The sequence below is a fragment of the Aquila chrysaetos genome, chromosome 11 (assembly GCF_900496995.4).
Source record: "Aquila chrysaetos chrysaetos chromosome 11, bAquChr1.4, whole genome shotgun sequence".
Taxonomy (NCBI): domain Eukaryota; kingdom Metazoa; phylum Chordata; class Aves; order Accipitriformes; family Accipitridae; genus Aquila; species Aquila chrysaetos.
The window spans coordinates 39,713,449-39,726,529 of NC_044014.1; the positions used below are offsets into that span (position 1 = coordinate 39,713,449).

Here is a 13,081-nt window from a genome sequence, read left to right on the forward strand (position 1 = left end):
TATTTGAAATAATAATAATAATAATAAAATCTTTGCTGTATCTCCATAGTTAAATCTGTAAGAAAAACTCCAGCTTCACTCAAAGGGTCCAAAAATTAAGGCAGGCAAAAAACTCTCCCTCTTGGTGAGTACAGGGAAAAAAAAAAAGTACAGGACCAACAGTTGGCTGGACACCAAGGACACGTGGGTATTTTGGTGGGACAATTTTGTAATTCTGGCCAGGCAAGGTGTCACAGTCTGTGCTGAGATGGGGAAGTAGGCATGCCCTGCAGCTCTGGTGAGGTCCTCAATTTGAACAGTGAGAGAGCAGCGTCACACAGCCCACTTTCAGACAGAGCACCCAGGCTTCTGGCACAAACCAACACATGGAAGTTGCTGGGTGATCCTGGGACCTGGCCCAGAAATACACTTTTATAAATAATAAATAGTCTAGAAGGTTAAACCTGGTTTGGCAGTATGCCAGGCACAACACAGCCAAGTCCAAACTGAACAAAACTAATACAGCTTAGGCCAAGAAATGAACCAGTATGGCGTGCTCTACAGAAGAGAGACTGACCAACATTATTCTTGGAAATCTTTTATCTGCAGACATATTTGTTGAGACCCTCTACTCCATCCATGACTTGAGTGAGTTTTGGCCTTAAATTTGGGACCACTAAGGGAGAATGTAGAGAAGATTTTGTACTGGTGTTGGATCAAAAGCATCCTTCCATTTATGCTAGGCTCCATTGCTGTGATCCCAATCTGTTCTAACTTTGTATTACCTTTTGTCCTGGCACAAGGCTCTTGGAGGACAAGATAGTGAAACCATCCCCAGGTCCATCTTCAGATGTTGAATTTGAAGCGCCTTCTTTTTCATTGTCCTTTTGTTTGTTCTATTTGGGGGGAGAAAAAAGCAAGAATTCTCAAAGGAAAAAAAATAATCAGCATTTACCATTATTCAGTAATGGATGGATTTAATCAGTTACTACAAATCTCATCTTCTCAGATCAATATATTACTCATAGCCTTTTAATCCCCAAAGATTATGTAACAACAGAGGTCTTCACTGTTTATATAACGCTAAAACATCAGAGGTTCATCTGAGGCATTACATACGTTCGTAGTCACATTAAGAGTCGGGGCGCCCACACCCATCTGCAGTTTTACTAACAATTAAGGTTGTATTTATGTGTGAGGGTATGCTAGTTTATTTTTGCTGCTGACAGAGCAGAGCTCATACTAAATCAAACTTAGTAACTTAGTAACCCAGTCAAATGCTCCAATCTGAAGGAAACATCTTTATAATCTGAAAAAAATTGAAAGTCTCAGCTAATAAATCATACATCTGAATCCATATCGACAGGAGCAAGTCATCACACCTCCATACAAGCAGTCAGAATGACAAAATGAAATAACTAATAGCTGAAGCTTGAATGCAAAATCCCCTTTGTGGGGGACACTCCTTTATGTAGCCTAGCTCCAGGAGCAGGAAACCTGGTCCTACCAGAGCTGCAGGAGCACACATTCACATCTCTCAATATTTGATTTAAGGTATGTCAGGAAGTTAACTCTTCCTAACAAGTCTCAAACTCTGCACATGCACAATTCAAAGTAAGGTGGTAGCTGAGATCAATACACAGAGGCATCTTATTAAGCATCCTATTAAGCAGCTGTTTTCTTTTTAAAAGTTGTTTCTGTGTATTCTCAGCTATGGAAATGTATTAAACCTAGAGGCATCCAGAAAGGTGTGCTTAACACAAGTTTAAAAAGCTTAGGTCAAAGCTTAATATCGTTTAATCCTAACCAATCAAAAATTTAGCAGCATTTTAAGATGCATGCTCTGGAATGACAAACCAAGAGCACTGATCTGGGTTACTGCTTTACCAAATTAAACCGTTTGGGATGGTGATAGAGGATGGGCAACCATAAGAGAAGGTGCATCGGTCAAGTTCTGATTCATTTATTCTTCTTGCAACTCTTTTAAAAACCATTAACAGCACACCTAAGACCACATGAAACAAAGAGCTTGTCAAACTAACGTTTATGTACCATGTCAGGACATGTTCTCTGGACAGTGAAAAAAGTCTTTTAACAGCAACCCAGTAACTGCACAAGGCTGGAGGCATGACATCTCTCAAGTAGAAAATGTTTTAAAAAACAGCTTGCTTTATTTTAAAAGCTAGATTTCACTGCCACACAATTAGCGTGGAGATAAAGAGATTCTACAGTTATCAAGAAAGTATTGCAAAGGAAAACTGAAAAGTTTCCCTCAAAGCTTTAAAGGTTTTTTGTTATAAAAATTCATTAAAAAAAATACTGTGTTTGCCTTTATTTCTAAAGTTTAGAGGAAAAAAAAATCCTGGTGTGTCTATTATCAACTCCTACCTCCCATTTCCAGTTGTTACAAACAAACAATGCAGAAGCGCTAATTTATTCCTCCTCATGGTCTTAGTTGGCTTTGATCTACTCCCTCTCCCACACCTCTGGAATCCTGTATCTGCCTCATGCTTACCTTTTTGGGTGTCCGGGCCTTGGTAGACTTTGCCTTCTTCCCACTCTTTTTGTTTACCATGGCTTTCCTTCCCTTCTTCTCAGGAGTAGGGGAAAGGATGGTCTCAGATTTGCCTTTGGCACCCCGTTTCTTGGCTAGAAGCTCTGGCTGAATTCTGGGCAGGACACCTCCACTTGCAATAGTCACACCTTTTAGCAACTACAAGCAGAAGCAGTGTGAAGGAGCACATTACAGATTCTCTTAGTCTGCACTCAAGCTATTTTTGCTGACTACATTACACATACACAAGTAGAGTCCACACTTCCTAAAGCATTGCACCTTGTCCCTTTATCATGACAAAAAAAAAAACCCAACCCAAAAAACTATTAGGGAGAAAATCCACAATAACAAGAAACCTGACAGGTGATGGTGAGGTCAGCCAGCACACCCCAGACAACTCTATTATTGTACTGGTCAATCACTCTTCTCTCTTCCAGTGCTGGTCTTTCTGCATACCTGTCCTTGGTGACTCACAAGCAGTGAATGAGTGTAAGAGGTGATAAGCGCCTGCAGGCTACCTAAAAAAAAATATGATTGCACCATAACCCTGCTCAAAGGAGGACTGGCTGCAGATCCCTTTGGCAGGGAAACATTCAGTGAAAGCAAGTATGAGCCCCAAGAACCTGCTCTGCAGAGCTGAACAACAGGAATGGGCTGTGACATTATGTGGAGGACAAAGTCTGGCTAATTCCTAACAGACAGCACTAGATCTAGTCCCCACTTCACAGGCCAGTGACCAACACCACAGAGCAGGGAATGGGCTGGTAGTGTTAGCATGCTTTTCCCTCTGTTCTGGCCTCTGTTTTGACTTTTCAGTCCCCTTGACTGGAAACAGAGCTAGATGACTTCATGGGCCCCGCATTTTCATTATTTAAAGTGGTCAAATTAAGTGCAGTAATCTTTCACATGGGGCCAACCAAGAAGAGATCCTCTGATGCTGACTGAACATTTCTGGCACCCCGAATGCTGCAATTCATAGCTCATGCCATGATCTCTCTTCTCACTCAACAAGTTTAGCAGATGTGATCCCACAAGAGATCCTCAGAGTCAGAGCACTGCAACCCACAGTCTGGTTGCTGATGGGACTTGGACATACAGTCAGGGAGGCACTCCTGGAGGCAGCAATAGCAGAGAGTGAGCTAGATCCCTATACAAGATGAGCCTTGCAGCCAGTATAACAGAAAACACACATTTCTACAGCTTTTGGGAAAAGGTCTTCCATAAGGCACTTATTTCGTTAAGTATTGGATGTCCCTGAGGGAAAAATTAAGCATCAAGTTTACCCACTTCAACAGGACTCACAGGTTACAAAAGAAGCAACATTTATATCCAGAGGATTTAAGATGAGATATCTTAGAATCTTCTTTTTTGTTTGCTTTTATTCTGGTGGGCACAATCTTGTCATCTTCTGCTCTAATAATTGTGTTCTCATTCATGTGTCACACTAAACTGTTTCTAACCTTCTGTGGTAGCAGCTTCATTCATGCCACAGCACGTAACTCTTGCACTGAAATGTAAGCAGGTACCTGATTCAGTTCCTCATCATTTGCAACTGCCAGGAGGATGTGTCTGGGGGCAATTCTCCCTTTCTTGTTGTCTCGCGCTGCATTTCCTGCTAATTCTAGAATTTCAGCTGTAAACACATTGAGATAAAAATGAATAACAGAAATGCAGCTTATATACACCCTGTAAACACTTTTTACATTCCTTCTTAACATCCATTTACCTTTTCAGGGGCGTTTCCCGATTTAAATGGTCTTTGCTACAGAAAGGCAGAAACCAAACCGCACTCAATGTGTTTGTAAATTTACATAAAATAATCTGTCCTTCCTAATTCCCTGAAGGATAGCTAGAAAAAAATATGCTAAGCTTGGTTCACATAACTTCTTTTACGAGTCCCAAGTCAGAATTCTCTTTCAAAAAAACAAGAAACACCCTACAAAAATGTACATCAGCAGTCCAAAATTTAGCAGTAACCCCGTAACAACAAAACAGTAAAACATGCAATGAAACCCCAAACCTAGTACAGACAGCTCTGACAAAACAAAAAGGATTTTCAGGACCAGGTAAGACGAAGACTGAGGTGCATTTAAAGAAATACTTTGAAAGCCAACAAACTAGCCAGGCAATGCTGCAATTCTGCATTAAAGGACATTGAAAATCTGAGAAGCTTCATTTCAGAACAAGATATGAAGGGTTTGACTTAGAGGCAAGCAGAGACAACGTTAAGAGCTTCAATGCATGAACTATTGGTAGAAAGTTCTTTCTATATCTCCGGGAACAGCAGGTCACGTCAAAAGTAGCTTCTCTAAATTTGCAGTAACATTTATACTGTGATTAAAGTCACTGATCTTTTTTCTAATTGTTATAGAGGAAACACAGACACATCTTTCTGGATTTATTTAAACCATAGCAATCAGTATAATTCATTAACTTACACAGTTTGGCCCATACTCAGAAGTTATTTCTCATGTAAGAACTCTACTGAAACACTGAGAAGGAAGGAGAAGGGAATGTTTTTCTCAAAATAATAATAAAAATCATATTCATATCTTGTTTCATTTTAAAAGTATCCAGTGTCCCTGTCTTCTGTTTTTTGTTTTTGTATTTACATTTACCAGTAACAGGGGTAAGAAAGTTACAGCCTATCAGTGTCCTATTAATGATATCTTACTCCTTTTTATCAACTAAATAAAGAACCATAACTATTATAAAAAGAAGAACTTTCATGAAAAATTTAGTGGCAATCTACCTAATGCTCTCTGGCTAAAATCCAAAGGATTTCAACAAGAGGTTTAGTTCATGGGAAAAATACATGCCTTCAATCTCACTTAGAATAACAAAAGTGCATACTTGTCATCCAGTTTTCACTACTATACAGCATGCATACTTAACTGAATGTTGGAGATGTAAAAGCCATTGTTTAGAATTATGTGCATATTCACAGTGAACTGTTTAAGAAACAGCCAGTGTCTGTTGAAAATTTTCACAATTATTCATGCACCACTTTCAAGAAACATTATCAAAATCGCAAAAACAAGCACTTAAATTTTAGGAAATATTAGAACCATGGTTGCAATAACTAGGCCACTGCTATGAGGAAAAAGTATGCGATGGAACAATCAGAAATAGTATCACACCACAAATAGACATTGGGTCTACAGTAAAAGTTAGGCCAGCAACCTCGGCTCTGGCATTTCCTAACTTTGGAGCATTTGACTTGGACTTGAAAGGAGGAGACTGAAAAGAGATCCCGCATAATCCAGCTATATTCACCCCTGCAGGGCTGCAGGGCTGGAAGTTTCAAACCCTCCTCCCAGACCTCTGCCAGTGGAGCTAATGCAGCAGAAGACAGCAGGAACAGATTGCCATCCATTGCAGACCAGCATAAAGCAAGAAAAGAGACCCAGACTTCTCCAGTGGGTTTTGCAGATGTGTGCTGATAGCAGAGGAAAATTGCATCAGGAAAAAAAAAGCAACACATACTTACCTGCGTGGTAACTGAAGTTCTTTCAGATGTGCCAACAACAGGCACATCCTGCTACCTGTGTGCTCACCCCACTCCCCCACGTTCTGGGTCCTTTGGCCAGCAGCATCCTGATGGTGCACTCAAATCTCCTCTGCCTAATGTTAAGAGCAAAAAACGCAGAACACTCAAATGCCAGCCATCTACCACAGGACATTGGGAGGAAGGGAATCCAAGGAAGAGATGATGTATGGCAGACTGTGGAATATGCATATAACTTATCAAAGGATGCCAATTACTTGCACAGGTGAATAATCGCCTTACCTCCTTCTAACGATTGTTTATATGCATATTTTTCTAATGCTGGAGGCAGGGACTCATAGTCTTAAGAATGTAAAACGGCACTTGCAAAATGCAACATCAAATCTGTAGGCTTCAGTTATCACATCCTCTGCTGATAACAACAGATCCCTAAAGAAACTGCTTTACATTTCAAGTGGAAACATCTTCACAGCTGAGGTTACCTAAATTCTACTGAGAATATAGGTCCTATAATAAAGTGCTATACTATAACAAGCTCTCTTGAAATTGGGCATCCTGATATTCTCAGACATAAGTTGGTTTATCTTTATGTGCTCTCAGCAGCAGGCATTAAGAATTAAAGTGAAATCTGAAATAATCCTGCTTCCCTCAAGATTCAAAATCCACAAAGATACCTCCACACTGGAAGCATAACTTCACATTCAGACATCTTCAGTGCAGATAGCTACAAGCAAACTAGCTCATTTATGCACTCCACTGTTTACCTTGGCCTCAGATAGACATCGAACGCTGGTCAACAGAGTAATGCCCAGAACTATCCACTGACTCTACACAACACCTAGTGTTTTTAAAGGATCCTTTTCTCCTGTTTGATAAGCACTCGGGACCAAGGAAGAACATAACTGTCTTCCAGCCAACACAAGCAGCAGCCACGCTATGACCTGAATGGAATTACATCTTCTCATCCTGTGACATACAGGAAAAAGAGGTTTCTTTAGCAGATGGATCAACAGATTTGGTGTGTCTGGGAATTAAAAGCATCCTAGCTAGGCCAAAGCTATTTGTTCAGCTAAGCTCAGCCTGCTTTTGTGAAGTGCTCAGCTGGACTGATAAGAAAGATATATGAGAACTACTGATAGCAGAATCGGAAAGATTTCAGGCAGGTTATCTTGTTTTCCACTTCCCCTTTAGGATAGGTTTTGACAGTTGCTGTTACACTACCACGCACAAATCTACCCAATAATACCTTTTCTCTGAAAAGACGTATCAGATGATGGAGTCCTTGGTCCTCCATTTGCAAGTGGAAAAGCATCTGCTCGATTTTCTCTTGATGGCAGATGAGTGAAACAGACAGAGGAGTATGTCACCTGATGTCCTTTGAAGGAGGAGGTATTTGCTGGTGTTGTGTTCTGCCCTAATTTAGTGAAGATGGCTTTCCATTGACATCTTCTGTGAGTTCCTCTGACCAGCACACCATTCACGTCTTCTGCTTCCTAAGCAAGAGGCATCTGTATTCTTTGCCTACATTTTGGGAAGGTGCATTATGGGACACATGCAGTTGATGTTTGATTTAGATGATGATGACTGTAGTCAGCCCCATGCACACTCAGAGCATAGTCTGGCCTGCATCTGTTGCAAAGTCCATAAATCCAATGGAACCGAGGCCAATTTTTCAGGGAGTTTTAACTCTGAAGCCAGTGGAGCCCAACACTGTTCCAGCAAACACAACCTTCTGGATAGGAATTAAGCTGCAGTTTTGCAATATGATTTTCAAGCCTAAGATATAAAACAGCATAGAGAGATTATAAAAAAAAGCCTTAGAACACTGATGAGATCTTCTTCACATTAGCTAATCAGTCAAGGTAAAAGTATCTCTTGTCGAGACACACTGCAGTGATTGCTGGCATTTTAACAATGGGGTTGATAAGCCAAAGTGCAGATTTGGCCTTGATAATGGCAGTGGGGTGCAGCAATCTTGCATACAAAGGGAAAAAATGGGGATCTATTGGCTCATAACACAGAACAAATACCAAAGCCAAAAGGCACTCTGAACCATGTGGCAACTGGGAATAAGGATGCTCAAGAGGTATATGCACCATCTGGATGATGCTAGTCAAGAGGCTCAGTGCTTCAGGGCAACACAAATATAGGCCATTAACAGACCACGTGCATGGCTGATCACTCACAGGAGAATCACTGGTCCATGCTAGGCCTTGGATGAATGCAATCAGACAGCTCTGGTCCTGTTTGACCCTTCCAGCCTCATCCCCCTTGCCCCTATTCCAGCCATGACTTGCTTTCCCAGGTCCATAGCCCATTCTCCTTTCCTTGGCAATCCACACTTGAGATTTATATCTCAGCTGCCTTTCCTGGACAGTCTCTGTCTCTGCTGTCTACTCTTCTCAGCTGTTTTAACACTCAGGCTCAATCTTCCTTTCTAGGTTCTTCATTATCAGCACCCTCTCCATCCAATCCTTGGCCTGTACCCTATTTTTCCAACTTACTCTTCAACTTCCTGGCAGGATTTTTGGACATGCCTTGCCATTTATTTGCCCACTGGTCATCAGTTCAGCTCTCCCCACTAGCCAGAGCCGTTCCCAGCTCTGTCTCTAACATTAATATCCTTCTCCCATTACCATCGTCTCCCCAGAATGTTATGATCCATTCCCAGTCTCCTTCTCTGACCAGTGTGGAACCTGTTCCCAGTCTCACAGTCTGCTTATCCAGTTAATTCCAGCCTGCCCTTCCCACCTCACAGACAGTAAGTAGGATTAGCCTCTCCTTTAACTCCTATTCATGTACTCCCTGCCCTCAGTCCCAGACCTCTTGCCACCCACCTCAGTGCGACTTTTGCCTTCACATCAGGGAGCTTCCTCCCCTGTGCTGCCTGGTACCGCTGAGACCACAGAAAGCAGACTCCCTGCTCTCAGTGCTGTGACCAGGAGCAGCCGGGGACAGCAATGAGAGGGAAAGTCCTTCTGAGCACCTGTAGCCACGGGCTGAAGCATGCTCAGCCACTGCGTGGAGTGGCCTATGCGCAGTCCTGTCACACATCGGAGCTGAGAGGTTGAGGCATGCTCCATCAGTCTGGGGGGACGAGGCATAGGCAGTCTGGGCAGCACTGGGAGCTGAGAGAGGCTGGAGCATGCTCAGTGAGGACCAAGTCTTCGGAGATTTTAGCTGTTAAAAATCAAAGAAGTGTCTGCTGAGCATGAGCAACCTGTGGTTCTTCAAAGTTACAGCTTGGCCAAACAGAGCAGATTTCTCTGAGATGGCAGAGACCACCCTTCCCCTTTCGTAAAGCATGAAGTCTCTGCTCAAATGCAGAGCAGCGCTCAGGCATTTAGAGAAGTTCACATGAATTGTTTTAACTTAACAAAAAAACACAGTTCAACTCGCTTCTGTGAAACAGTTTAAGAACCAGACTCCCTTAGTCCCATCCTCCCAGATTTAGCCTGAAGGAGTTCTCCTGTATGCAGCCTTTCATTCTGAGTCGCCACCATTTCACAGTTGCAAGTCCATGAGACAGAACTGGAATTTTTAGGAGGAAGTATCAGATAATGTTAAGAAATGTTACCAGTTTGATATATAATAAGCCCTCCGACAACAGCCTTGGAAAACCACATTTTGTTTCTACAGGCTTGCCAAAAGCAAAGACTATATTCACACATATATATTAGGAGTAACTAGATCAGCAGGGTTAGACCTTGCTAGATGTTTTAATTGAACTATCCACCTTTGTAAACTTTTCAAACAAAACTCTGGATAGAGTACAGAAAGTTTGGTTTGGAAAGACCACTATCCACAAGCAATAGGTGTTTGCTCAGAAACATTACTCCATTCTGTTACAATATATAAAGAGTTGGGGTGAGAGGGGGTTCTCTCTCTGCTGAACCAAGCAGCTTAAAATAACATTCTCTCACAATTTGTGTAGGCCCCCAGCCTACACATCTAGCAATTTTCTTGCCTGGCTGACTACACATTCTTTTTTTCTAAAACAAAATGTAGGCCCACACATAAACTGCCCTTACCATATTAATGATTTAAATTAAACTGCACTTACTAGCCAGAAGCGGAGCCAAGATACACACTGTTCTAGTTCAAGTAATAGGTAAACAGTGCTGCGCTGTGTGTTACAGAAAGATGACCATAACTCAGTCTGCGCTACCGAAGTGCTGCATATACCAGATGTGCTGTTGACAATTTATTACTACACCTTGTAGTAATTGCCACAGCTCAGAACAAGCTCCTCCAAATGTTTATCCTAGAAACTCCTTTGAATGCTATGGATCCCTGTGGAGTGGGAAAAGAAGCAAAGTATTCCTCCCTAGACTGAAGGTCAGCAGAGTCACTATGCAGCACGTTATTCAGTTAGAAAAGTTAGTGCAATTTCCAACACCCATATAATACGGTTTTCATCTTGCAATACCCAGACATCCAGAAGTCTGTAGATGACTTCTAAGCAATTCACGATCAATGATAAAGTAAAGCAAACACACCTTGCTATAGAGAAATTCGTATTTACAACATTCCTGAAGAGGCCTGAACCTCCACTAGCAAACATACAGGGGCCTACCAACAAAAACAAGGTTGAAAATCACTGTAATAGAGCAAGGGAGCTACAAGAGCTATGAATCCTCTGTCTCTACCTTTCCCCCAACTCCCTGCAGCCTCTGAAGCATCCCTGCTGAGTCGCACTCCATGTTGCAGCCAGCTAAACAAGCTCCACAAGTCACAGACTTCCCCGGTGCAGCACGACTGCACCAGCTTCACTGAAAGAGAGATTTCTGCAGTTACAAGACTTCACTCTAAGTGTATGAAACTGGATTGTGCAAATATGAGTATACATATGTTCTTAATGAAGTGAAAGATCTTCTCCAAAATCACTTTAGAGAACCAATCTTTCTACTATGATGAAATGATCTTAATACAAACATGTTTGTTCTTACACAGTAAAAAAATAAAATCAAACGAGTGGGAGATAAGGCTCACCATCTTGGCTTTTGATTCTGCTTTTCAGTGGTGTTTTGTTTTATTTTAAAATCAGCTCCTTTTCTGGACTTACCTCTTGAAGGAGCTGGGGGTGAACATAAATGCAAGCTTAAACATTTTGTTTACATTTCTTCCACATAAGCAATACTTTTTCACTCCAACTCCAGAAGTAGCCTCAGGAAAAAAAAATAAATCGATTCTCATCTTGCAATTAATCAGCACATATGTGGAAGTTTCTGTAACATGCTATTAGGCATCATCATAAATTTAATTTATTAATAGTGAAATTATCACTATTTCAGATTTTCTCTATATCTTTGAAAGGAAATAGTGCTTTTACTGTTTGGTAGCAAGAACAGGCTTTCATGTGTAAAAAAGACAGCAATGTTTACATAAAGACTGGCATGTTGTTACATGGACAACTAGGCTCCACGCAAGCTTCTTCTTCCATCCATGCCACTTTGGTAATAAACTATGCTTCTGAAACACGAACCTCTCAACTAATTCCATCCAGGCTTATGACTCCTCACAGATTCTCTAATGCACCTCAGTCTTGATCTGTAACACCTAAGTAACCTGAACCAGAATCCCCTCTGCACCGGGCATTGTAACAATTTGCTAAGGTGCTATTTTCCACAATTAAGTAAGAAACCAAATAGATATGATCGTAGGACAGTCTGAAATATTACAATACATCACAGTATATTGCAGTATATTGTATCACCATGTGACATCTGCCCCTTCCTCTGGGGTCAATTTCAGAAAGGAAGGGAAAAGAAAACTCAGGGTATGTGGGAAGATTTAAAGCCTGAAATAGTTTCTTCATACACTTAGGCAAGCCAAAAGGATTTTTAAAATACAAATTAACAACCTCCATACTTCATAACACTTTGACACTGCTCTGCAAGGAGAAATGCAGCCAGCGAAATAGAGTTTGTTCACTTAAAAAGCACAATAGATGTACAAGGTGGGTTTGCTTTTTTTTCTCCTGTTATTTACATCCAGGTGTATCAAAAGCCTAATTCATATCAGTTTTCTCTTGGACAGAAACTACCTAGATGTGACTCCTCACTCTGCAAAGCAATAGAAAATAATCCTTCCAACTAGTGACAGAGCATGGTGCCTCTAAAGGAGAAAATTTCCATCCATAGCCTCTTCAAGAAGCAAATTAACCTCCTTAGTGTTTTAAGCAAATTTCAACAAATCCTGCACCAAAAGTGCTGAACACGTTTGTATCCTATCCCATGGATATCCCTGGCTTCTGTGCGTGATCAGCACTTCCAGGATGAGGTTCTTGGTTTACCTGCTAGGTACTCTATGACGGCTGCCATGTAAACTGGTGCTCCAACACCTATCCGGTACTTGTATGTTCCTTTCTTTAAGTAGCGCATCATTCTCCCCACAGGGAAAATAACGCCCGCCCTGCTTGAGCGTGAGAGTTTCGACATTTTCTTCTTCCCACTTCGGCCTGACATCTTGCAGCTTTGTGCTTTTCAATGTGCTGGTGATTCTTAATCCCTTGCTCCAATCCAAAAGCTGCAAAAGAAAAGAAACAGGATTGGTGTTCAGCATGTGAGAAACATCTTTATACATTACCTTGTTCTTCCAGAAGAAAAAATTCAAACCCATTCTCAGTACCTATTAAAGCTGAGCAATTACTCATTCAAAGTTGAATAACTGGAACATTTGCTATAACTTTTCTTTTGACTACTGCACTGTCAGCGTTGCAATATCACAGAAAAAGTCGTTTGGACAATATAACAAAAAAAAAAATAAAATGCACATTAAATGAATCTTTAAGAACAAAACCAAATCACACCAAGGCAGACATCTGCAGCGTGGAAGATTTCCATGTTGATTGTTAAGTTTAGCAAATCATAAACAGCTGAGAAGTACTGGCATAACGGACAGCATTAAACAAGCTGAAAAGCAGATACTGGTGCTACCTATAAGTAGAGGAAGTCATACTGTTCGCACAGGAGAAGATAAAACCTACCTACAAACACACTGCTTCTTCACGGGTCTTTTATATGGGGAATTTCATAAGC

General features: G+C 41.2%; 1 protein-coding gene across 2 annotated transcripts in view; it reads right to left on the bottom strand.

The window, feature by feature from the left end:
* Nucleotides 1-13,081, bottom strand: part of LOC115347894 (core histone macro-H2A.2) — a 28,908-nt gene that overhangs the window by 8,646 nt on the left and 7,181 nt on the right. For both annotated transcript variants that reach the window (XM_030029584.2, XM_030029583.2), the window contains exons 2-5: nt 12,337-12,569; nt 4,060-4,166; nt 2,495-2,692; nt 765-875 (exon numbers count right to left, since the gene is read on the bottom strand). In XM_030029584.2, the coding sequence (XP_029885444.1) occupies nt 765-875; nt 2,495-2,692; nt 4,060-4,166; nt 12,337-12,508 (588 nt within the window). In that variant the 5' untranslated portion in view covers nt 12,509-12,569. The remainder of the gene's footprint in view (nt 1-764; nt 876-2,494; nt 2,693-4,059; nt 4,167-12,336; nt 12,570-13,081) is intronic.